Below are 26,786 nucleotides of genomic sequence, written 5' to 3'. Positions count from 1 at the left end.
TCGTAAATCACAATGGCGGACATGACAAGCAGCCCTATGCAAGGCTGTCCCTATGGCGGTGTGGGGCTAGGGGTGAATCAGCATGTGTGGGGCCCCCTTAACATTTCAATCTAATATATATCATATATAAAACACACACTCAAACATACACACATTTGCCATTTATAGCCACTATTCAACAAAAATTAATATCATTTGTAGTGCAGAGCAGCATGGAAATTCAGTTCTTCTCTCAACGTGATATATGACCCCTCCAGTGATATATGACCCCTCCAGATATATGAATTGCCGACAGGACCTGGGCAGTATCTGGTTTGGCAAATGCCCTCTTTTAAGGTGCAAGGGTGTAAAGAGATTCAGATAAAACAGAAGGGGACAGAGCAGAACCACATAAAGAGCTGGCATATCAGCCGAAGCTGATAGAAGGCACTTCTGGCCACTGCCTCCACCTGGGACACCAGGGAGAGACTTGGATCCAGAAGCACCCTAGACTGGTGTACCTGTTCCTTCTGGGGAAGTGTGACCCCATCCAGAACAGGCAGATCAAAATCGTCTCTAGAGTTCCGACCCCACACAATGAGTACCTCCGTCTTATCTGGATTCAGTCTCAGTTTTTTATCCCTCATCCAGCCCATTACCGTCTCCAGGCAGGCATTTAGGGAGGTTATGCCCTCTCCCGATGATGCTGACATGGTGAAATAGATTTGGGTGTCATCAGCATACTGATAGCACCCTGCACCAAATCTCCTGAAGATCTCTCTCAGTGGTTTCATGTAGATGTTAAACAACATTGGAGACATGAGGCACACCATACAAAAGTTCAGATTTTGAAGAACAACAGTCTCCAAGGGACACCATCTGGAACCTGCCTGAGAGGTAGGAGCAGAACCACCGCAGAGCAGTGCCTCCCACCCCCAACTCCCTCAGACGCTCCAGAAGGATACTATGGTCGATAGTATCGAAAGTCACTGAGAGGTCCAAAAGGACTAACAGAGTCACACTTCCTCTGTCAATTCCCAGTTGGAGATCATCCATCAGGCTGACCAAGGCAGTCTCCACCCCATAGCCAGCCCGGAAGCCAGTTTGAAATGGGTCTAGATAATCCGTTTCCTCCAAGACTGTCTGGAGCTGGGAGGCCACCACCCTTCTCAGTTACCTTGCCCAGCCACAGAATGTTGGAGACAGGCCTGTAGTTACTCAACTCTGAGGGATCCAAGGTAGGCTTCTTCAGAAGCAGTCTAATAATTGCCTCCTTAAGACTAGGAGGCATCCTACCTTCCCTCAGAGATGCATTTATGATCTCTACCAGGTCTTCTACAACAACCCCCCTGCCAGATAGTATAAGTCACATTGGGCAAGGGTCAAGAGGACAGGTGGTGGGCCACACCATTCCAAACAGCTTGCCCACATCCTCAGGAGTCACAAACTGGAACTGATCCAACCTAACCACATAAGAGGAGTCACTGGATACCTCCACATCAGATACTGAAGTAAGTGTGGAGATGAAATCCAAGTCGGCCCGAATACAAGATATTTCCCCCACAAAGAATTCATTAAACACATCACATCGGGTAATCGATGGTTCCAAATTCTGATTCAAGGGAGGAGGGGCACATACTAGCCCTCTCACAACCCTGAACTCCTCCGCCGGACGTGAACTTGCGGCTGCAATAAGGACAGAAAAGAATCGCTTCTTTGCCGCATGTATCATCTGAGCATAGGTCTTCAAATTAGCTCTATGTTGCAATCTGTCATATTCAAGCCGAGTCTTTCTCCACCTGCGCTCCAGTTGTCTACCTCGCCGCTTCAGCCCCCATAGGTCTTCCGTATACCAAGGGGCCCATTTTGAAGCAGGTCGGAGAGGATGCTTAGGAGCGATCATGTCTACCGCCCCGGTGAGTTTGCTGTTCCAATTCTCCACCAGGACATCAACAGGATCGCTGGCAGAGCCAACACTGAATCCCTCCAAGGCTTCTTGAAATCCTATGGGATCCAATAACTTTCTTGGGCGGACCATCCTAATAGGTTCCTCGCCCCTGCGAAGGTGGGGTGTGACTGCGAGTCCAACCTTAACCAGATGGTCGTCCGTCCATGACAATGGGGAGATCACAGGAGTCCCCACCCATGGAACACCACCCTGATCAGAGTGAAAGACTAAATCAAGAATGTGACCAGCAATGTGCGTCGGTCCCGAGAGCACCTGAGATAGGCCCATAGTCGTCATGGCTGCTATGAACTCCTGAGCTGCCCCGGACAAATTGGTCCCAAAAAGAACACTGAAGTCCCCCAGCACCACAAGCCTGGGCGACTCCAACACCAAGTCCGAGACCAAGTCCATCAGCTCAGTTAGGGACTCTGTTGAGCAGCAGGGCGATCGGTACACCAACAGAGGTCCTAGTCTATCCCTGGTCCCCAAACTTAAGTACAAACATTCAATATGGTCTGACACTCTAACAGGGATCCTGGTAATGGGGATATTATTCTTGTAGACCACAGCCACTCCACCTCCCTGCCCCCAGTCCCTCACCCGCTCCTCAACAGAGTACCCTGGAGGGAGAAGATGGGACCACACTGGGCCCCCAGCCTTCCCCAACCAGGTCTATGTAATACATACCAGGTCAGCACCTTCATCCAGAATCAAATCATGGATGGTTTCTGATTTGTTCTGGACTGACCTGGCATTACAGAGCAGCAAGGTGAGGTTCCATGGGTGGTTGGCACTGCTCCCCAAGGTCAAAGAGCTGGCAGGACAGCCAGAAGGGGAAACAGCTAGTAAATTTCTATGTTCCCCTCCCCTGTAATGGCCTGCTGACCTGCCGACGTTACTTCTTCTGTTCCCCAGCACCACCGGAATGGCTGCCCCACCGTCAGTGGACACGCCCCCATCTCCCCATCTCCAGGTAAGCCCAGACACATTCTAAAAAATCCTCACCCAGGACCAGTTAAAACAGAAGCTTCTTTATTAAATGTCTCCCACATACAAATACCTGGGCCAAGATGCCTGGCCCTCACCGTTGCTGTCCCCAGAAGGGGATATGTGTGATATATCATACATGTTATATTTAGCAACATCATTCCAGGCAACTTATGAATCAGGAACACTTGGTAGGACCAGGGACTTTTCACAAGGCACAATTTTAAATAGGCTCAGGTCAGAGATATTCTTGAAAAATCACGGACACGAGATATGCAGCACAAAGAACTATCTGATCAGATCTTTGGGCTATTATGTTCTCTAATAGCTTATCAACCTCAACCCTTTCCAGGCATAGCGAAATAATCTCTCTTAACGACAAAATCATACCTGCTGATGTTTCTTTAAATTTTTCACTTGTCTTCTTCTTCCGCCATTTCCATGGTTTGAAGATTTTGCCAATGGTGGAAAGTCTGCCCTTCCTCTTGAAAGGAGGAGTCCGGGATCCTGGGGTTGGCCCATCTGAATTTGCAATGGATGCCTTGTCTATCCCATCAACTATAAAAACAATGAAAAAATACTGAAATCTTCAGGACAGCAAAATCTCAATTTAAAATTCAAAATATGTTCAGGGATAGAGGAAAATAAGAGTCATTCTGGAGGGTGCAGTAGTGTACCTTTAACAACTTTTAAAATATACTTGCTATTAAAAAAAAAAATCTCAGGTACGTTAACATTAAAATCAAAGTTATTGAAGTATCACACTTGAATAAGCACAAGCAGGACATTCTAGCCCCAAACCAAAAAAGGAGAGAAATAGCAGCATATGCTCAAATGAAACTCTGACATCTCAAATGTTCTATGAGCATTCCAGTCATGGGACCACCGATTTTTCAAGTTTATTCTGAAAACAGCAAGGCCATATTTTATTTTCAGATGAAAACTGATGTTTTCAGGACTTTAAAATGTTAATTCAGGTCTCCCAAAAATGTAGTGTCCCAAGTGTTCTGCATTACTGGATAGGCCAGGGCCTCTTAACCTTGGGCCCCCAGATGTTGTTGGACTACATCTCCTATCAAACTCAGCCACAAAGGCCATGTCTGGGGATGATGTGAGCTGTAGTCCAACAACATCTGGGGACCCAAGGTTAAGAAACCCTGGGACAGGCGATAAAAGGCAAATAAATATGATTTTAAGCTATGTTGAATGCACACAAGCATACGTACACACTGAACACAGTGGCCAGGTTCAGATGTACCAAACCCTGATTTAGTGCAACAATTCTGAGTCTTAGGTTGGCCTGCTCCCTTCTCTCTATGTACGAGGGAATGAAGTGGTTTAGAATGGGATCTGCTGGGTTCAGACATCATGGCAAATCAATCCCACCTTGTTCTAAACCATCAGAATCATCCTGCTAAACCATGATTAAACCATGGTTTAGTAGGACATCTGAATCAGACCAGCAGGTGGACGAACTATAACAATAGTAGATTCAGGTATAAAAGAGTATGATTGCAATTAAAAAATGTTGGGTATATTCTACTAAAAACCCATGCTGTAAAAATCCATTCCAATTTTAGAAACCTTTCATATTTTCCAGATTGCACATGTTCTCTGATTGCAATCCAAAAAGGTTTAAACACACTGAAAAGCACTTAGAAGGATGCCAATGTTTCTATGGATTGCACCTACCAAGCATAAGATTCATTTTTGTTATCTGTGTTATTGTTGAATAAAGACTGCTTCATTAATACTGTTTTCAGTAAGTGCATTATTCATTCATTCATTCATTCATTCAATGTATATACCGCCCTTCCAAAAATGGCTCAGGGTGGTTGACAACATTTTACCTTTAGAAAATGCAAAGAGTGCAAGTCCATTTGCTTTCCAGATCTCATCATTTTATAACTGCTTTCCTTCCCTCCCTTCCCTATAGTCTTCCAAGAACCTGCAGTTCGGGCATCCTGCAACAAGAAAAGGAGCTAAGGCTATCAAGAGCCAGAACTACTAGCTGTTTAGAAGCTAGCTTAATGAGGCACTTTAGAAACTCGTGCTCATCATAGTTGCTCTTCATCTAATCAAAGTCCACCTTTCCTTTGGTTATTCAAAACATCTTACAATTTCACATGTAGCCATGCATGTCTAGCACTTGGTTCATGCACACATTCATGTCACATTTTTCTATATCTGTAGCTCAGTGCAGTCTTCCCATAAATGTAGGTGCCACATGAAGAGGGATCTCATATCCCTTTTGCTGGACAGGGAATGTGAGGGACACATAGGTTGCCCATCCTCTGTAATGGCCTCACATACTGAATGTTCATGCATTTTGAGGGAAAGTGATGGGGAAAGAGGATTCCATAATACTAGTCCACAGGGATCCCCCACCCACATGCAGGCAGGCACTTCATCTGTGGAGGACTGGATCAAGCCCTTTGTGATTGCAATGGAATGTGTGGATTAAAAGTATTGAAAGTTCTGTATTTGAGGAGATGTGAGGAGACATGAGAATTATGGTGGCCTATATGTATATGAAACCCATCATTTAATTTAAAGTCATCAAATGATAAAATATTTATATCCTGCCTTATTGCTTTGCCTCAAGATGGCATTGTACGAACCAGCCCTAGGTCAGCAGAATCAACATTTATAAAACTGCAGGCTTCCTCATCTTCAGTTCGCTGACAACAATAGTTCATGGACTTTTTATTTTGTTTTAACTAAGCAACACTGGTAACTGGCAAGATGGCTGAATCTATCTAGTGAAAGAGCCCTGAGAGTCATTGGAAGAAATCTATGAAAGGTTATATATTCATGGATTTCCATAAGAGAGATCACATTCTGTCATCCTTCCCTACCCCCATTTTGTTTTCCTCTTGGAAGAGGGGGGGAAATAACAAATCTCTAGTGAATAGATGCAACAAAAAGAGAAAGCTATGCTTCACCGTAGAGCAGAACAACTGGTTTCCATGTATTTTTCTTCACTTCACTATAAAACTGTTAACTTCAGGAAGTTCCTTTATGAGCTAAGTGTTCTGACAGCATTTTAATTAAAGGAAAGGGAAAAGCTTGTGTATTATGTGGGTGGTTGAATTGTAGTTTCCAGATGGGGCTGCCAATGCTGCAAAATGTTAATTAGACCTCCTGTTAGAGATGAGATTAAAGAGTGTAGGTAGCAGTGCTTGCAAATGAATCCTAACTTTTGCCATAATATTGAGAAGTGATGCATCTCACCCCTTCTTTGGGATTATGACACAGGTAGAGCACCCTCCTCCCCCTCAATATTCAAATTTTTGATCCTGAAATATGTTCCTTTTGAATTAAAAAAAATTGATTTCCCTTAGCAGTGTTTGCTCTTTCATAGTTAAAAAATGATTTCATGTGGCTGATTTGCTCAGCTTCATGTATATTCAATATACTTATTGAGCAAAAATGAACTTGCTTCTTTTTCAAATCTTTCCTTTCCTGTGATTTACTCTTCTAGATGCTCCCCTGTAAAATTGTCTGTGAAATTCAGGAACTTCACTGGTTCACAAAGATAAACCTTTCAGAACAGTATTGTAATCAGGGGGTTGGGTTCTTGATATAAGAGGTTTTTATGCTAGCCACCCCACAAGCAACTTATTTTTAATATAATTTTTCCTGGCAGCGCAATACTAATAATGGCCATTATTAATGGATACTAGAATGTAAAAGGTAAAAGAACCAGAAGTTACCTCAGAACTATAAGAACATAAGAACAGCAGAACAGCCCTGCTGGATCAGGCCCAAGACCCATCTAGTCCAGCATCCTGTTTCACACAGTGGCCCACCAGATAATGGCAGTAGTTTCCAACACAACTATGCTTGTGTTGGAAAAGCAGGATCTGAAAAGCAGTGTTGTGGACCTCTCACAGTGAAAGGCCTTACTAATACAAGGAGAAGTAGGCAAGCTACCCAAGACTCAAGTTTCTCCTGAGTCTTCTAGTATCTAGTTTTCAAATATCTTATCTTGAATTGGACTACAGTCCAGTTGCTGACATCTAGATTGTGAGCCCTTTTGGAACAGGGATCCACCATATTTATGTTTTATTTCTCTGTGTAAACCGCCCTGAGCCATTTTTGGAAGGGCAGTATAGAAATCGAATAAATAAATAATAATAATCTGTTCTTTTAATCAGTTCAGCTTATGTGGCTCTGTAAGTTAGCCATGGGCCATGAGTAATCTCTCCCTAAACCTGATGATGTTCCCCAGGAATGTAAAGCAAGTGACAGCTGTGTAATAGGCAATACTTTGGCTGTTTGTCCTTGAACCAAAACACAGGCCCAATAACTAATAGGAAGGGTTGTTATTCTTTGGGAGCTTTTAAGTATTTTATTGATTTGGCAAAGAGTCACTGTGACAAGGCCAGAGATCTTCTGACCTAGTTGGACACCACACATTCAAAGACATTACAGGGGGATGACATTAATTAGAAGAAGAAGCTTTTTTCATTTGTCTCCTACAACTCTAACACCAATTTGTCCCTCTCCTTATAAATATTGAATCTTATAGCTCTCAGAATACATAGTGAAACAAAAAGGATTTGTTTCAGTCAATAAAAGCTGAATTCGGGTCAAATTAGACACAATGTTAAACATATCTAGTTAAATATGTTTGTTTACTAAAGTAATATCTGTAGAGGGCACTGATCCAGATCAGGACTGTTGCAGAGGTAAACTATGTTAAACTCTTTACTTCTAATATAACCTACTGTAAGCTGGTCAAAAGACAGTAATAAAGACTGATTTGATACGAAACTCTTTGCTTCCATGCGGTAAAAGGTAAAGTGTGCCATCGAGTTGGTGTTGACTCCTGGCGACCACAGAGCCCTGTGATTGGTAGAATATAGTGGAAGCACCCCCCCACCCACCCCCAACTACCCTCCAAGATGCAATTTAATCCTGAAGGTGCCATTTGTAACAATAGCACCTTCAGGGTTAAACAGCCACTTTGGCAGGAGGAGGAAGGAATTTCAGTTGGAGAATCACACAGAAGCAAAAGGTTAAACACCATCTACCCCATGCTGTGTTTCCAATTAGGATTGGGGCCTCACACAGCTGCTGTTTTACTGCAGAAGAAAGCACCTAATTAGAACACGATGTATTTAATGTAACATCTACCATGACCCTTTGCCCACTCACATCAGACCTGAAGCACCATATGCAAGAATGTCTCATATGCCAGCAATGACTAGACAACTGAACACAGATTATCTGAAGTACAAATGTGGATCAGGAGCTTCCTCAAGGCAAGTATCACTGACTTCAAGGTGTGTACTAGAATTCTGGGTCATACAACAAAATTTAACACAGACGAGTACTTCATATAACACATAACTTATAGAATTCATTGCCACTAAGTGTGGCAAAAGATACTGTCTTCAATTGGTTTTATAAAGGACTAGCCCAATTCATGGAAACTAGACAAGATTTAGCTATTGTAGCTAACTAACTATTAGCTGCAATAGCTAAAAGAGATCTTGGGGACATACAAGAAGAGGGAGATGTTGCCTCATGTCCTCCTTGTGGACTTTCCAGAGCATCTGGCTGGCCACTGTAAGAAACAGGATGATGAATCAGATGGCCACATGATCTAATCTGGAAGGCTTTTTTTCTAACCATGTACTTTACAATTGCTCAATATAGAAACACAAGGCTCTTCAACCCCTGGGGACCAGTTTGCTATGGAGACTGGAAATTTGTGAACAGCAGTGACCAAAAGGAGTGAGCAAACTAGGCAGGGGCGACTTGGTCCCTCTTCTATCTGGTTGAATCTGTCTGGGTCAGATAGGCAATGGACCAAGATAACCAGGAGGTGGAGGGAGTAACTTGCTCCTTTTCTGTTTACTCTTTCTCTTGGATGCATCCTTCCATCATCTGCCTGAGCCAGACAGATGTGAGTGAGCAAACAAAGCGGGGAGTCTTCCCCTCACCTGCAAGGAGCAATGATCAAAAGGAGCCATTTTTACAGTGAATGGTGGGTTTGCCCCAAGAGGGCATTGCTGCGGGTAAGCAGTGAGCCTGCCCAGCTCTGGAGCAGAGATCATCCTGGCTCAAAGCTTGTACACACAAACATGGAAGTTAAATAATACACATAAATATGAAACAAGCTCAATACATACAAAATGTGCAAAACATCCATCTACAATATACACATATCTAGATGCTACTCTTCATTTTCAACCAAGTTAATATTCCAACTTTGTATGGGACATGGTCTCAAAAGTGAGGTAAATATCACCGCATCATGCATTAAGAAATGAAACATACAATATCAGTGTTTACCATAATAAATAAAATTGCCTCACACAGAGATTCCTCGCCACCCTCCACATCAGATTAACACATTGTTTAGCTCAATAGTCCCACTTAATCTTATTGCAAACACTGCTGGTTTCTCTTTAACATCAATCACAATTAGAAGTCATTTCTGATCCCCACATACTATGGTTAAAAGATGGTTACGGTGTCATAGACAGCAGATTAAAGAAGAAGAAGTCAATGTATGTTGCACAAGAATGCAACGTGTTCTCAAAAAGTGGATCCTAACATATTCACTTCACAATTCCAAATCTATCAAAAGTGATGCCTTCAGAGATGAGATATTAGATACAGAAGAGCATACTGTGCTCTGGGCCAGGGAGAACACTCTCTTAGTGAGGCTTGTTCTGCTTGCTTTATATGACAAACGAGAGATGGGCTGCAAATAGTCCCGACATTACTGAGCTTGAAGATTCTCATGAGAATCCACACAGTCCAACACCCAATAAAAACCCATACTGGTCCCAGCACATCTGAAGGAACATAATGTAGCAACTTTACCGAAGCTAAGCAGGTTTTGATTCTGGTCAGTGCCTGGCCAGGTAACTGCTGGGAACACCATGTATGCCATCTTGAGTTCCATGGTGCAAGAGAAGCAGGATATCAACGTAATAAATATTTGCTTGTCCGAATAGCTGCTGTGAGAACGGCTCAGCATCATAACCTGATGAAGACAGGGACAGGCCTATAACACCCTCTTCTCATACAAAGGATCACTTTGCAAGCTCTGTCCCCTCTACTAGGACAGATTGCTGAAGGCTCTTCAGGGCTTGCCTCTTCATTCATTCTGAAAAAGGCCTGTCCATTGATTTAGAGGGAAAGAGAGAGATAACTTTGACCAAAAGAACTATGCTAGTTAAGTATAATTGTCCTACAATACGCAGTACACAGCTGGAACTCTGTGTATGGAATATGAATATGGATGAATATGGAACTCCTGATACAGATTGTAATCCCTGCTTATCAGTGTTCCCTCTAAGGAGTGCCCATATGCACGCTCACATGTTTTCTTAATTTCCACTCAGTTAATTTGAGATCCCACACAGGTTGAATCAGGAAGGCCCCACTTTGAATGCACGTGTGCGCACACTGCCTTGATACTGATGCCCAGAAGAAAACACATTCCACACACAGATGGGGGCGGGGGAATAGCGGGCCCATGGTCTCTATCCAACTCCAGCACAGCATACCTGCTGTTGCTGGTGTCTTCCTTGTTTTTCTCTTTATACTGTGAATCTTTTTGGTACAGGGAACCATCTTATTATTCTTTTTCTCTGAGAGCATTTTTGGTTGAAAAGTAGTAAATAAATAAAGAAGCTTGAGCAGCTGTAATGTAAAAAATATCATGCTGTGTACTTTATCAGTGTTCATGAGCGCATGCATTCACCTACAGTACCCACAGAGAGAAGATGCATCCACCCACTTGGAGATATAACCTTTAGAGTTCTTGATAAAGGAACTGTACTTGGAAGATTCATGTTAATAGCATCCCTTCAAAAAGTCAGAAATAGGAACAGTGATTGACTAGGTACAGAAACCACAAAGTAGGGACTGTCTTTTACATACAAGAGAATCTCATTATTTGCAGTTCCTCGTATCTGCAGGATGTCTAATAGACACCCGTTTCCAGTATCTGAGGATACGATAGTGTTAAAAGCCATGTATCCATGGTTCCTAGAAGACTTGAAATGACCACGGAAGTCACTTCTGCCATTTTGTCTCAATGAGCCATTTTGTGGCTCGTTTCTTGCAAAAGTCAGATTCTCCCCGCCCCGCAATTTTTCGCAGTTTCCAGAGGCATTTCTTTCTTTGGGGGGCATTCCTGGACACATGGAGCATGTCACCATAAGTTTTGGGCTGTTTAAATCTTACCCTCTACCCTGGAACCAAACCTCCCTTTCTCCATAGCTGTACTGCCTCATTACTTGCAGCTACGTTACTTGTGGTAGTAGGCGAAAAACGGAACCCCCACAAGTAACAAGGTTCTCCTGTATCGGGACAGTTGGAGAATAAGCAGCATGAGCTAGTCAGTAGGTCATTTTCAAATTGACAGCAACTCATCAATAAAGAGGTCTTGTGGTAGCAAGCATGACTTGTCCCCTTAGCTAAGCAGGGTCCACCCTGGTTGCATATGAAAGTGAGACTAGAAGTGTGAGCACTGGAAGATATTCCCCTCAGGGGATGGAGCCACTCTGGGAAGATCATCTAGGTTCCAAGTTCCTTCCCTGGCATCTCCAAGATAGGGCTGAGAGAGATTCCTGCCTGAACCTTGGAGAAGCCGCTGCCAGTCTGTGTAGACATGACTGAGCGAGATGGTCAGTACCTATGGCCTGACTCAGTATATGGCAGCTTCCTATGTAATATAATAGCAATATTTTTATTTTTTTTTAAAGCAAGCAAGAGGAACTATGGCCAGTATGCCATTCAGTTGATTTCAGTGTACCATTTTAAAATGTTACATTATATTTGTATATGTATATGGGGTTTTTTTCCTGTTTTAATTCAATCATGTTTTCTGTAAGAACAAACAGGAATCTTGCTCTTTGGTACAGAGCACAGGAAACTAAACCAGTCACAGACAGATTTTATGTGGATTCACATTTCACTCACAGCAAACAGCTGTATCATTGAATGTTTCAAGCTATACATTAAAGACACAGAGTGGAGAAGTGGCAAGGGAAAAACACACACACTCCACAAGCACACTAAATGCTAATGGTCTTCAGTAAAACTCTTGACCAAATTCATATTGACTTATCACAATGAAAAAGCACAACGCTGTGATTTATAAAGAGATTCAGCTGTAATTTAAAAAGCTTAAAAATAAAGGATTAAATCTTCACTTAATCAACAAACAATAATTCCAGCACTGACATCATAAAATGCAATCACAAAAATCAAGATTATTTTAAAAAGGTTTAATTTAATAGAGATTTAAGGACATTAAATTTATATGATTTAGGTTTTTAATTTTTTTTATGGACTCTAACTAAGCAAAAAGTACACAAGGTCTCTTCCCCTCCCTCCCCCACCCCAGCTGTCAGCACATCTCAGACCCATTCAGCTTTCCTCACCATTTCAGAAACTGCCACGTAAGTGTGGTATGCTGGGTTCCATACGAACTCATATGAATCTCTCTCTCGCGCACTCTCTCTCTCTCTCTCTCTCTCTCTCTCTCTCTGTTGTAAACCACCCAGAGACGCAGGCTTTGGGTGGTATAAAAATATGTCAGAAAAATAAAATAAATAAATCAAGTTGTGACAGTGGAAATATACTATTGTTTTTGTCAGCTCCTATATGGAATGTGTGGATGACAAAGCACCATATTACTTCTTAACGATAACTACCAATCAACAGAAGAAGGTTTGCATAGCCAAAGGTCTCAGGCCAACTGCGACAGAGGGAAGAGTACTAGAACACAACCAATGATTCCTAGTATTATACAACTAGTACTTACTATGTTTGTAACTTCCTTGTTTGGATCTCCACAATGGATATCCCTGGGTTTCCTCACCCTTGAGATGAAGCAAAGGGAAAGCTAAGAGCCAAGGGGCCACAGAATCCAATCCAAAGCTAGACCCAGGGCAGATGGAAGGAGGAAAATCACCACCAGAAAAACAGCGTGGTTCTGAGCTATGAAGACCTACAGCTGCGACAGCTACAATGTTGCTTCAACAAAGAGCACAGCCCAGTTATATCAGTTCAAGCAGGAAACCTGCAGGGAACTGGGTATCTGCAAAGGCTTCTGCTTGACCTTGTTCCAACTTTGAGGGTGCTACATTTTGGGAGATTTTGAGATCTGACCTCCCAGTTTTGTGATCATCATCAGCTGATGAGTCTTTAATGGTTGCATCATCATGATAGTACAAAAATGAGTCACTGCCTACTGTATACCAGCAACAAGAATCTTATTACCCAGCAGAGTCATAACCTATCTAAATTACTCTTCTAAATACAGTTATCCCTTGCCAATGGCGGTTTTCCCAATCACCATTTTGAATATCCGTGACTGGGAAATTGTGTCCCGTCTCACCAACTGCGACCTGAGGATCCGCAGTTTGGTGAGTTTTTTTAGTGATTTCGGTTTGAGGGTTTGTTTGTTTTTTTGCAATGGGGGGGGGTTCAGAGGTTCAATCCACTCATTCCTCTTGTTGATCCTGCCAACTCCTCGTAATTTAAAGTGATTTTGAGTGGTTTTGGGGGGTTTAGAAGTACCTTTGAGTGATTTTGGGGAGGCTTAAATTTTTCCAGAGATTCAATTTGCTCACTCCTCTTGCTTATTCTTGGTGATTTTAAGGGATTCCAGATTATTTTTGACAAAAAATTGTATTTTTTCTTTGATTTTTTTTATCTTTTTGCGACTGCAGTTCCCTTAACCCCTTGATTCCCATTGATTTCAATTGCTTGCCAAACACAAATTTGCCAATGGCGAGGTTTTGCTAGAATGTAACCCTCACAGTTGGCAAGGGATAACTGTACATATGCATGAGTATTAAGAAAAAAAGCAGCAGTGCTATTACCTCATCAGTGATATTGTTTGGTCATGTATTTGGGCTCCAGAGTATAAATTAAGAGTTCTAATAAACGTGTATCTGGGAATATTTAAAAATGCTCTATAGTCAGAAGAGCTAATAAGCATCTTCATACAAATGTAATTTAAAATAATGCAAGTTATCAAAGGCCATCTTTTTTAAAAAGTGAAGAAGTTTAGTAGGAGGAGGTACAAATAGGTATCTTGGAAATCTTGCATTCCTTTATGAGGGGGAAGCGGGGGGACCATTTCACCTCACCCCATCCCACCCACACAAGGCCAGAGATGGAAACATAGGAAATTCCAAAAACGGGAGGGGGGGCCTCTTATGAAATAGTTTCTCTCTTAGAACGATGCATTAAATGTTTTACAATTAAAAGGCATGGTTCTAAAATATGATTTTAACTTCCAGCCCATTGCTCTTTCAAAATGCTGCCTAGCAACTATGTAATGATGATGATTTATGTAAGTCAGAGACTCTCAAACTGTGGCCTAATATGGACCATCCAGGTGGTCTGCAGAGAACATGCAGAACAGCTGATAATACTCTGGATGTGATATTTTTAAGTTGTATACAAGTTGTGTGCTTTGATCTGTAGTACAAAAAAGTGTATTAAGTGATCTGCTGAGACCCCCGGCAATTTCCAAGTGGAAAAGGATGATTAAGTATCTCCAATGTAAGACAATCACAAGTATTAGATAACTGCAATTCTAATCCTGTAAAATATAGGTATATCCTCGCCCAAATGCATTTCGGCCCTTGCTGTTCACAGGACACACTGTCTTAACTAGAGGAACACACAGATAAAGGCCATTCCTAGGGGCCATCTTTGATTATGCATTGTTGTCTGCTTTCCTTTGGCCTGCCTTCCTCTTCAAATTAGAGATATACCATCCTCCTGATTTGGCCCCTGATCTGGATTTGGGGTGGGGTGTGGTGGTGGTCTGGCAGTTGCCATTTCATTGGAAGGGAAGCTACCATTGGCATCTGAAGGTTGAGGGACCCTATGAAACAGCACTTGATGAAGTAGGATTGGCTGCAACAGCCAAGAAAAATGGGCAGTCCATGTAAGCACAGAAGCAGAGTCTTCTTGTACAGAGGAATCATGGGATCCTGACTGATATTCTTTTATTGGCTGACAACTCTAGAAATAATGAAATACATACTTCAAATAAGAAAATTATTGTGGGAACAATATTGTTTTAAAAGAAACCAAAGGTTTGTGAGAAATGTTTTCTAGCCACAGAACATGATGTGTCCGAGCAAATAATTTCCAGTTTGTTTCCTACTTTCTTTAAACTTGTTTTCTTTTTGAATAAGACGGTGAAATATGCGATGAATAAGACGAATAAGATGGATAAGACGGTGAATAAAGGCGATGAAATATGCATTCTCCAAATGTATATTTCTTTTTGTTTCCATTTCCCCTTACCTTGATGGTTTAAAAACCAAACACAATCCAAGAGTTCTTTAAAGAATATTCTAGGTCTCTTGTGTAAAAGCAGATTCAGATCAGTGCTATGTAGAAAATAAGCTGCCATGAGCAAAAGTTCTATTGGTGGGTCATTATGAGCTGCATGATGGGGATGAAGCCTAGTTCAAACAAAACAAACAAACAATAACAGGACAGATATGGCACTTTATCATCCAAACCTTCAAGTATTGGAAAGTGGGCATTTACCACCTGCTAACTTTGCAAGCACCTGTGGTCAAAACCCTGACTAATGAAACACTCGCCAACAAGAAAAGCACTGCGGCGTCTGAAATGTTCAACCCACTTGGCTCCAATATGTTCTCAGGGACATATTTTTCAGGTGGCATAAAGGGTTTCCAAGAAAAGAGGAAGTTGTTGAAGTCCCCCAACACACACACAGGTGCATCATTAGTGTGGAACTCTTCAGAAACACTCGTGCTACACTATTGCTTCATCAGTCATGATTTCAGCCAGAGAGACTAGCTAGGAGGCAATAAGAAGCACTTATCTCTGCCAGACCAATACAATTCACACTTGTGATGTGAATGTTTGAGTTCAAGCTTACTATCTTTCAGTTCTTCCTAAGGTAAGTGAAACATTCTATGAACTGCTATCTAACTGGCATATATTTTCTCAGTAGGCCAAACTATACACAACAGTAATAAATCTAAACCTAATTCTGTCCCATTCATATAGCAAGTAGGAGAGAGAGAGGTCCGAATTAAAGAGCAGAACAAGTGTAGAACCCTTCCCAGTTTTTGACTACCTCTCTATAGTCTCTCTCTCTCCAAGCTCTTTGGTACATGCACATGTACCTTAAATTAAATTTAACCACAACACTGGAAATTGGGAACAGATGGATCAGACAGAGAAAATAAACTACACGAGTTGGGAACGTGCACATTTTCTACATCAAAAGATAGGGAATCTGACCCAATAAGGTAAGCAGGTTAAGTCAGGCCTTGACAAATGTTCTTTGGATATAGGAGTCATCCAAAAATCCAGGAGCCGGACAACAGACACTAGACAAAATTAACTTACTTCATGACAGTCATTGCAGAGGGTGAGGACAAATGGGCTTCTCTTTACCTCCTTTAAAAGTAACATCTCCTTAGCAAGAGATGAGGGCACACACCATTGTTGCCAGAATGGTAATCCAGATACAGGCCTCAATCTAGCCTTTTGGCTTTTCTGGGTTCTCTGAGCAGGCCCTGGTTCTAAAAGGGGGTCCACCCACCTGTTCGTATCACCATCTCTTGCCTGTGAGCTTCCCAGAGACATCTGGTGGGTCACTGTGTGAAATCTGGATGCTGGTCTTGAAGGGCTTTGGGCCTGAGCCAGCAGGGCTGTTCTTATGTTCTTAACATACTTAGAACATTAACAGGTCTGCCTGGGACAACAAATACAGAGTTTATTAAATAACTCGGCCTCTGAATATTCTTGTCTAGGCACCATGTTTAAATTTCTAGGCACCATGGCTCCCTGGGATTTGTCAAGCTATTAATTTGGGTTTTCTCTCTCTCTCTCTCTTTTAAAAGGCTTCTTTTCAGGACCTAGGTATCTTGCAAAAAAATAAGGAAGTTGTGGACAAGAGAACAAGCATTTGGGCTTCTGTTTTGTGAATCAATTTCCTACTCCTCTTTCAGCTACAGGAAACCCTACTAATCAGTATCAAGTGATGCTTATGACTCTTGCCTGCACTGCCTGTTCCTTTACAAATGGGGTAATAAATGAGCATTTTTTTAAAAGCATGCAAATGTTTGCTCAGCAAACAAATGTTTGCTCAGAGACCCATAGATCAGCCTATATTTAAATTTAAACACTACCATCTTTCAGCAGGTCTTCTTTTAAAACAAGCCTGTTCAACTTTGGACCCCCAACTGTTTTTGGCCTACAACCCATAATCCCTGGCTATTGGCCACTGTGGCTGGGGTTTATGGGAGTTCTAGTCTAAAAACAGCTGGGGGTTTGAGCAGTTTTGTTTTAAAGTGACTTATAGTACATAAATAGTAGGACATTATCTGTACAGCTAGATTTCACAAGGTTTATGAATACCTGGATTAGTTTATTGTTACTGTTTGTACTGTATGTATATATTTGTCTGGTCAGCAACCGCAAACAGACAACTTACATAAGTAAGGCCAAATCATGAATTTCCTAGTTAAATCAACCAGTTCTCCTACATAGAAGCATATATTTAAAGAAACAAAGCAAAAAACAGGAAAGGTTATTTTTGAACAATATGTTTAAATTGCTTCCAAACAATGCTTGCCCTTCTCAAGCATTTAAAAAGGAGTGGTTAGTGACATTTGTAAAGGTCTAACTAAAACTTAGTCACCAGCATTTTGCACAATTTCTCCAGTTCTTTTCCTGTTCCTGAACACATCAACTATTTCTGCATTTTTAAGCTGCTACCTTCTTTCTTTCTTTTTTTAACTGCACTAGAAAGGAGCCAGGAAGTTGTGGTGATTTGCACCTCATGATCTACTGGACACATAACCCTTCAATACACATCTAAACATTCACCTGACAGTACTTTGGAAAGGAAAACAAGGGAACACTGAAATCATGTCTTTACAGCAAACACAACAGATAAATCTTTCAATTAATGTTGCACTTTCTTGTACCAAACCAGAGTTCTTCAAACAGTCCACTATCAAAAGTGCCCCTCCTTGTATGAAGCAGAAGTTAGTGGCGGTGAAGTGCAAGAAAAAGGAGTGCGTGGCGATTTTCTAAACTATACTAGTACACAAAAGGTCCCTTTAGAACAGGGGTAGGGAACCTTGGCCCTCCAGCTGTTTTTGAACTACAACTCCCACCATCCCCAGCCACAATAATTGGCCAAGGTTCCCCACCCCTGCTTTAGAACATATAAGGCATGCACAGTTCACACAAGCACAAACATGCTTGTTGCCAGCCCAAAACTGCTATTCTGAAAGGCAAGCTTCAGACTTGGAGCAAGTAGCTAGTGCAGCCGTCCTGTGAGAGCATAATGCACAAGCACAGCAATAGTCAGGATGTTGGCCAGTATTCCGCACTGACTGGACACCACCATGCCTACTTGGGACAGGTATGACAACATTTCCCTCTTGCCAACATTGCTGCATTCTAGAAGGATCTCTGGAGTGGAAGTATCTAATATTTGCTCCCTTTGGGTCAGGAACCATGACCCAGATTAATTTGGTATTAGAAACTGATCTTAAAATGTACTGATAGAAACACTCTCATGGTTACATTACAGCAGCATAGGGCCTTGCACCTGGACAGAGGAAGTGAATATCTCATACCCTGCTAGCTGCCAAACGTAACACTGCCAGAGGCAGCTGCCAAATGAAAAGTAAATACAGCCCTTCAATACATCAGTGGACAGAAAACTTAATCTTCATTGCAATACGTTATATTGAAGACTTTAAAAAAGAAGACGACAGCATTCACTAATAGGTTTGCCTAATCAGCTCAATTTACCTCATCCAGACCAGAGACTGCTTGCTACAAGATTAGTAAAAACTCTTCCCTTTCCCCAGCTCTCCTTTGCTCCTTCTTAACCTCTTACATAACGTTCTGCCCCACTCCACTGCCCAGTGTATATGCATTCCACTATTTTAGGCAAGCACTTTCCGAGTGCCACTTTCAGACACAAGCATGTGACAACCGTTTCAGCTTGGTCAGAATTCACCATACTGTAATCAAGCCTACTTATACTTGTCATGCACTTGTACATGAAATAGTTGCATATGCTTCCTGTTTCCCCCTGCCTCCACTTCCTTCTCCTTCCTCTGTTGTCTCCCTTATGTCTTTTTTAACACTGCAAACTTTTGGGACAGGCAGCCTTCTCCACATTCTGTGTAAAGCACCATGGACATAGTTTACTTCTATACCAACAAGTTGAAAGGAGAGCCAGGAAAAAGACTAGAGCCAGGGAAGGTATATTTCATTTATATGTAAAAACCCTAATTGCGAGATCACATTTCAAACTGTAAAGCTATTTTAAAATCGCTTTATGGGAACAACAGCTAAAATTGAAACAAATGACCTAAAATCCTCCTCCCATCTTCATCAAGAAAAACTACATGTGTACAAAGAAAAGAAAATGTTTTAGTACACCAGTTGTTTTCATTATGAAAAGGACTGATTTGTTTTTGTAGTTATTTGTTTTCCATTTTGCTACTTTTTTGTATAGGTTTCTCCATTTTGATACATTTGCTTTTGTTGTCTCCCGCACAGTCCCTCCCCATTATACTGTCTGTGACAGTCTTTCAGCATGACAGGCAGTGGAGGTCTTTGACACAGGTGCCTCTTGGTGGCTGCCATTTTATTTTCCCATAATGCACCAGATGCAGTATTGTTACAGGACACTCTGGGGGGTGGGGAGAGGTAGTTTCCACTTGTTTTTGTGTCCCCCTGTGTTTGAGATACCTTCAGAAATAAAATGGCAGCTCCAGGAAGCAGCTATACAGAGAATTTCACTGCCCACCAGAAAAGGTAAGTACTTTCCATCCCTGAGTGTTGATGAGGTAACAAGTGAGTACAAATGGGGTTCTGGGGGGAAAAACTCAATTTGTTGCACATATGTCAGTACTGGGATGCACAGAAAACCAAGCAAGTTGACTGCATTTGGTTCATATACCATTCATTTTTAAAACAAATGCACATCCCTAACAAAAACTAGTTAATTGCTTTGATTTGCATTATTAATGCCTTTATTATGCACCTTCAAAGAAGGTATGCCTGCTCAGACTCACTATTAATAAGCAAAGCAGAATAAGTGCTTTCTTTTAGATCTGCAGTTTTATTTCAACATTTGTGAATATACAAATGTGTAAAATACTTGTTTTTAAAAAAACTCAAACACTATATGTTGACATCACTGTAATTCTGTGCAAGGATCACCCTTAGCCCATGTTAGCTTAATTGCTTCAGTATTTCCAGTACGTAGATTGTATGCTGAGGTTTTGAGATGGATAGACTTAAATCCAATCCAAAGGATGTCACAAAGCAGTTAATACGTTTCTAAATGGATGCAGAAGAACAGGTACCTGTGGTTCTCCCTGTTCTCATTTACTGGGATTACATCCCCCCACAGAACAAGCCATTAATAGAAAAAGAAGACTAGATTGCCATTTATGCTAAATGCTTTCAGAAACTCCTACTGCTCAATTATATCGAATTGCTGGCAGTTGCATTCTGAGGTACCATGTGCTGCAGAAAAATTAAATCTTTTAAATCTTTTGAGCTACTCTAGATTTTATTTGCTTGATAAGATAAACAAAATACAAGGTGACCTTTTCTATTTGGCCCACCCCCCACCCCATTTCTAGTTTCTTTCTCCAGACAACATGATATGCAAACAGAATCGAGGAGATAAGTATAAAGCCTTCCTTTTAAGAGACAGTTATACTGTGTTATGGAATTTGTCCATGTTCTTAAAACAAGACATGGGTTAGAATGTACATCCAGCAGCTCTCTCAAAAACCGCATTAACATTTTCAAGTGACATACAAATTGCCTGTAAATATCTTCACAGTTTGTGAGCCAAACAAGGGTTAAAGAAAATAACCCCTCAATTTTTCTCTGCTTCATAATTGATGTGTTTTGGAATTGGGATTCCTCCCCCCCCCCCACCTCTCTCTCTCTGAAAGGGAAACTCTTACAATGCTGCTAGTTGCAGAAAAATGGGTTCCTGGAGTAGTTTTAAAATTTGGGATCACTCACTTATTGGTTCTTATTTTATATATATTTTGGAGGCAGCTACTGCAAGCAAATGTAGGCTTAAAGGCTCAATATTTGCATGGCAAGTTAAAAGCCAAACACAGATGTAGTAGGACTGGTTTACATATGAATGGGGGAGGTCTGTGTACACCATCATGTGTGAAGATCATGCAGGTGTCTTGCAGAAACTTTGAATGACAGCATATTCTCCGCTTACACAGTAACAGGCATATGCAGCATCTTCATACACGTTGATGCATGAGTTCCCCACACTCAAGGACTACCCCACAAAGAATGTATTAAGTGTTCAGCAGTCTGTAGCTGTAACTGAAATGAATTGCTGATATTTAAGCTTCAGCTAGGATCATTATAAATGATACTACCCACTTGTAGTATATATGTTTTGGGGCAAAACAAACTTGTGAGTGTAAACAACAAATGGACTGCAATGTAGACAGAGGCAAGACTTCATTAGGGTATCCCAGAGGAGCAAGTAGTCTTCTTGTTTCTTTATAAAGCAGATCATGTAAAGCAGCTCTGCTCAACTCCCACCCCAACCCACCGCCACCAGCTGTTTTTGTACTACAACTTCCATAATCTCCAGCCACAGTGGCCAACAGCCAGGGAGGCAGGCAGGCAGGCCTACATTGCAGGAGGGCCAATGCTGAACAGCCCTGATGTAAAGTGTGATAGTTGGCAACCCTGTTTCAATCATGTTGCATGGGGGAGTGAAAAATTCCCAGACACAGATAAGGAGGGAGAGTAGAGGCTCTGATCATTGATGGAAGTGTGGTCAGAAAAAGGAGAGAGACTCTTAAGACGCTGATGGGATCTGAGCTGTCGGTGACTGACCAGGAGAGGGATCTTGGAATCATGGTGGACAGCTTGTTGAAAATGTCGACTCAATATGCAGCAGCTGATCCAGGAGGGCTGTTCTTATGACTGAAGACAAAGAAAAATTGCTACTACTACAAATATTTATATACTGCTCATCAACCAAAGTTCTCAAAACAGTTTACACAGAAAAATAAAGAATATGGGTCCCCTGTCCCCAAAGGGCTCACAATCCAAAAAGAAACATAAGGTGGATACCAGCAGTAGCCACTGGAGGGATGCTGTGCTGGGGTTGGATAGGGCCAGTTGCTCTCTCCCTGCTAAATATAAAAGAATCACCACTTTAAAAGGGTATCTCTTTGCTCATTAACAGGGGTAACAGAAAGGGCGCAGGAGAAGCTTTAATACAAGTCCTTTAATCTGCTGTTGCACGAGTGCTGCAGAAGTTCTACCCAAAGTAATAGCAAGGTGCCAGCTTAGCATCAAGTTCCATGGGCTATATGGCACTCTACACATGCCCACAGCTTGCAAAGGGAGCACTGGGTTTCCCAAGGAAGTCAGGCAGGGGTTAACCTGTGCCAATCCTTCGGAGAATGGTGCAGCCTCAGTAGTTCTGATCCAGGATTTGTGTGTTCTGTTCTGGAGTCCAGGCAGTCAGGTGCCGGGATTAATCCATAGCAAGCTCACAGCGAGTCACCCAGGGCTTCTTAGCTGTGCTCCCTCTAACAGGGATTCCCAGATGTTGTTACTACAACTCCCAGAATCCCAAGCTGCAATGGCTTTACTTGGGAATTCTGGGAGTTGTAGTCAACAACATCTGGGAATCCCTATTAGAGGGAACACTGCTTCTAAGTTCCACTAATGTCCAGCACAGTCTTATGCAATACTCCCCAAAGCAAACTGGATGATGATTTTAGCTCTACAGGTCTGGACTCCGAGGTCCAGTGTTCCAACATATGAAAGCAGCAGTCCAGTGATTCGGCTAGAAGGGAAAGGGGTCTGAGTGCACCATGGGTGCTCAGCAGGGCAGGCTTCTAGGCAGTAGGAGGCAGCATGTGCCACCAATCTCAGACAAAAGCTTCAGCACCAAAGTTTGGGGACAAAGGCTCTTTATTTGCCCCCCTCCCCTCGCCGCCATCACCGCCACCATGTAATGTTCCTAACAGTTGGAAAACTCAGACATACAAAGGAAGCAATAGGGAAGGATCCAGCACAAGATCTAGAGGAGGTGTAAATGAGACAGCAATTATCCAAATGGATCTCAAAACAAGAAGAGCTCTATTGTGCCTGGATACTCATCTTGATCACATAGTGGGGTTGGGCTGTTCAAGTTCCCAGGAACAATTCTTTGTTTAAGACTCCTGGCATATTTTGCTGGAATTCTGGTCTCACCAGGTATGCAAGGAATTCAGGGCGGGTGCTTTCCCTTTTCCTAGGTAGCTTTCCACTGGCTCAGATATGTATTACCCAACATGTTGACCCATCTGGGAGTCTACTTTCCTCCTGGTGTCAAGTGCCTGCCTATACAAGGGGTTCGTCTCAGCCTTGCTTAACTTAGAGGCTGAGGTTTTCAAGATTTGAAGGAGGCTGTCTGGGAAAAGATGATTTGGTCTTTTCATTTACTGTAGTACCAGAGCTAACTGAAGCAGATACTGATGAAGTCACTGGGAGAGGAATAATCTCCAAATTAAACAGGATAATCATGGACATTATTCATGGGGAATATTGCTGGCACGCTGTACCAGGAGGACAACCACTGCCACCAAAATACTATTAACAAGATTAGATACTAGGAGTTATAATCCATATTCATAATAATATCCTTTGAGCTTTAAAAGATCTCTTAAGTCAAAACTCTCTATATAGGTTCTGTCTCTCAATATCTCTCTCAAAAAATGTGGCAACAAAGGAATTTAAAAAGACTTGATTTTTTAAATCATTTTTGTTTTGAACTACCTGCTCAAGTAGAGACCAGTCAGTTCAATCCGACAAGGCAAAAGATTTACAGCAGTATTTTTAAGAACTCCCCAGAGGAGCAGATTCAAGACTATACTTTCTGAGCAAATTAATGTTCTGCAATCCATCTACTTAGCTGCCAATTCCTGCTATCTCAAGCATGGCTGAATCATATAGCCTGCTTGCCAGATCATAGTCCAGTGGGTATACATGACTGGCTTGAATCTTACACATGTAGTTTTCTATGGACGTGATTATAGAATAAGATTGTGAAGTATACAAAAACAAAACAAACTTCAGTGGGATGAACCAGGAGTGGGTTTTTACTGCTCAGGGGTGGAAATCAGTGAGGGTGTTTGTTGGTTGGTGAGGGGGGGTGTATGTGGAGGAGTCAAGAAGCTTAACCAGGCAGGTTTGGAGGAGCCATAGGTGAAGAGCCTAATGAAATAAGGTGTGGGATCAACAGAAAAAGAAAGTGTCACTACTGCCCCCACTCAAAATTTCTGGTTAATCCAACAAGGGATTGACACCTTAAAAGGTAAAGTGTGTTGTCAAGTCGATTTCAACTCCTGGCACCCACAGAGTCCTGTAGTTTTCTTTTGGTAGAATACAGGAGGGGTTTACCATTGCCTCCTCCTGCACAGTATGAGATGATGCCTTTCAGCATCTTCCTATATCGCTGCTGCCCGATAGAGTACCAGCAGGGATTCGAACTGGCAACCTTCTGCTTGCTAATCAAGCATTTCCCCACTGCACCACTTAAGGTGGCTTATTGACACCTTAGCCAAGGTAAAACACATCCAATAGTTTTTTAAAAATGAACAGCTGGCAACCATAAGAAAGAAGCATACTACTAAAGGGCAGTGTTAAAAGGGGCTGATCCCAAGGGAAGAAGAACCTTTTCTTCTGTCCACAGATCTATGTGGTAGATCTATTTTTCTTTGTACTTAGAACAGCAACATAAGCACAAATCTAGTTCATAGAGAGAAGCAGCACTTGATGGATGCTGAATACTGTATTGCCCTCAGAAGCTAGCCAGAATTTGGCACAGCGGGGAAATGCTTGACTAACAAGCAGCAGGTTGCCGGTTCGAATCCCTGCTGGGACTATATCAGGCAGCAGCGATATAGAAAGATGCTGAAAGGCATCATCTCAGACTGCACGGGAGGAGGCAATGGTAAACCCCTCCTGTATTCTACCCAAAAAAACCACAGCGCTCTGTGGGTGCCAGGAGTCGAAATTGACTTGACGGCACACTTTACCTTTAACCACTTATTAAACAGCTTCTGTGGCCAGCTAGGACAGGACACTCATACATGAACTGAATACCAGCTTGTCATATTTTACAATAAAGCCTGTCTTGCTAATATGGCAATATACAAGGGCTTAGCAAGGCAGGAGTGGGCCCTGGGACAAAAAGTGCAGATCAGCCCCATGCCCACCTACCACCCCACCATTTTCTTTGGCCCCATGCCCATCCACCTCCCCACCAACTTCTTTGGGAAGGCAGCAGGGGAGAGTGAAGAACAAGCTGCCATTCAACTGGTGGCCCCCTTTCCCCTCAAAGGCCCAGGGACATTGCCCCTGCCTTGTTTAATTGTAGTTACAGCCCTGGCAGTATGTCCACATAGTTTGTATTTTACTTCAGGTGTCAAAATGAGCTTGATCTGAATAGAAGACTAAATTTAACCAGGCACTGTTGCTTGTTTCCCTTAGATGAACAGATTTTGTTGTTTCTGAATGTGGGTGTCCTATAACTTGAAAACTGGCATGTGATTCTAAAAGATTGCCTCCACCTCTTTTCCTCTAAAGAAGTCATTTGAAACTAAACCACGTTTGATTTTAGTACATAAGGTTTCTATCTGTGTATATTCATTGCATCCCCCCCCCATGGGAAAGCAAGCTGGAAGCTCTGGAAAAGAGAACCAGCCAAACCCCAACACATCTCTTATTTTTAGAGTGAGCTACTGGATGTAACAAACATACGTAGAAAACCCTGGCTGTGGGGAAAGCAGTGGCAGGCAAAAAGAGTTAAGCACCTCCTTCTGCCTGCCACAGTGCCCCTTCTTTTCAGCAGATCCCCTTCCCTCAATTCTTTGCTGTTGAGAAGTGGCAGCTGGGATTCCATGGGTGCTACCTTTGGTGTTGTTCCCACCCAAGCTGTCAGTAGCCCTACCCTATTCCTACACAGCCAGTGCCACATAAATGTCTCTGAACTGAATCAGGAGCAGGAGGCTGATGTTGCCCCAGTGGTATAAAGCAGAGGGGAAAATGGAAGACCCCACATAGGGTGGTTCCCACCTAGGGAGGAACCCACCTAGGTTGTATGGTAAACCCAGTAATAGTCAAAAGGCACAGGGCAGTTGAAACCTCTTTTACTGGCTAAACTCCGATAATATTTGTTGGCACTATAACCATTGTTTACTGGACTTGAACTCCTTGTGAAGTTTATTTATAACTGGGGGAAAGACAGTGTTTCAGAAGTGCTGATTCTCCTTAAATATCGTCAGACAGATAACATCAGAATTGCAAGTTAACACAAGCAAGAGAGAGCCAAATTCCACAAATGAAACAGAAGTTTTATGCTGTAGGAATTCTCTCTCATAATATTTTGGTTGCAGTTGGTCACAATACAGCCAAACACTTAGAAGTTTGTGGTGGAGGTATTGATACAAGGAAACTAAACTCTGGGTATTGTTTTTCACAGCTGAAGCATCTTTCTGTGTATGGAAATGCAGAAGCAAGCACAATGAAGGACTTAGCTCAGGATCAGTTGGGAACTCAAAGTGTACAAAGAGGGAGCCACTGAATGGCAACTAAAAGGAACATGGACCCCACACCAATATTGGCAGGCATCACTCGGTGGAGGCTGGGCAGCACCATGCAGGCGAACAGCTCTTGGATAACCAGCAGCACCCAGGCACCTTGTGGACCTGCATGCTGCTACGTGCACTTCTGTTGCCACTGGTAAGGGCATGAAGGTCGTCTTGTCCTCAGCTGCCTTTTAGCAGCTGCCACATATGCT

The 26,786-nt window shown here is 42.3% G+C and overlaps 1 protein-coding gene across 5 annotated transcripts in view; it reads right to left on the bottom strand.

Moving 5' to 3' along the window:
• Positions 1-26,786, bottom strand: part of PHACTR2 (phosphatase and actin regulator 2) — a 152,130-nt gene that overhangs the window by 47,085 nt on the left and 78,259 nt on the right. For all 5 annotated transcript variants that reach the window (XM_053290453.1, XM_053290469.1, XM_053290457.1 and 2 more), the window contains one exon: positions 3,305-3,472. In XM_053290453.1, the coding sequence (XP_053146428.1) occupies positions 3,305-3,472 (168 nt within the window). The remainder of the gene's footprint in view (positions 1-3,304; positions 3,473-26,786) is intronic.

Source organism: Hemicordylus capensis, chromosome 1, assembly GCF_027244095.1.
Source record: "Hemicordylus capensis ecotype Gifberg chromosome 1, rHemCap1.1.pri, whole genome shotgun sequence".
Lineage (NCBI taxonomy): Eukaryota > Metazoa > Chordata > Lepidosauria > Squamata > Cordylidae > Hemicordylus > Hemicordylus capensis.
Note: the sequence above shows the minus strand (reverse complement) of the source record. Positions and strands in the feature narration are given on the sequence as shown.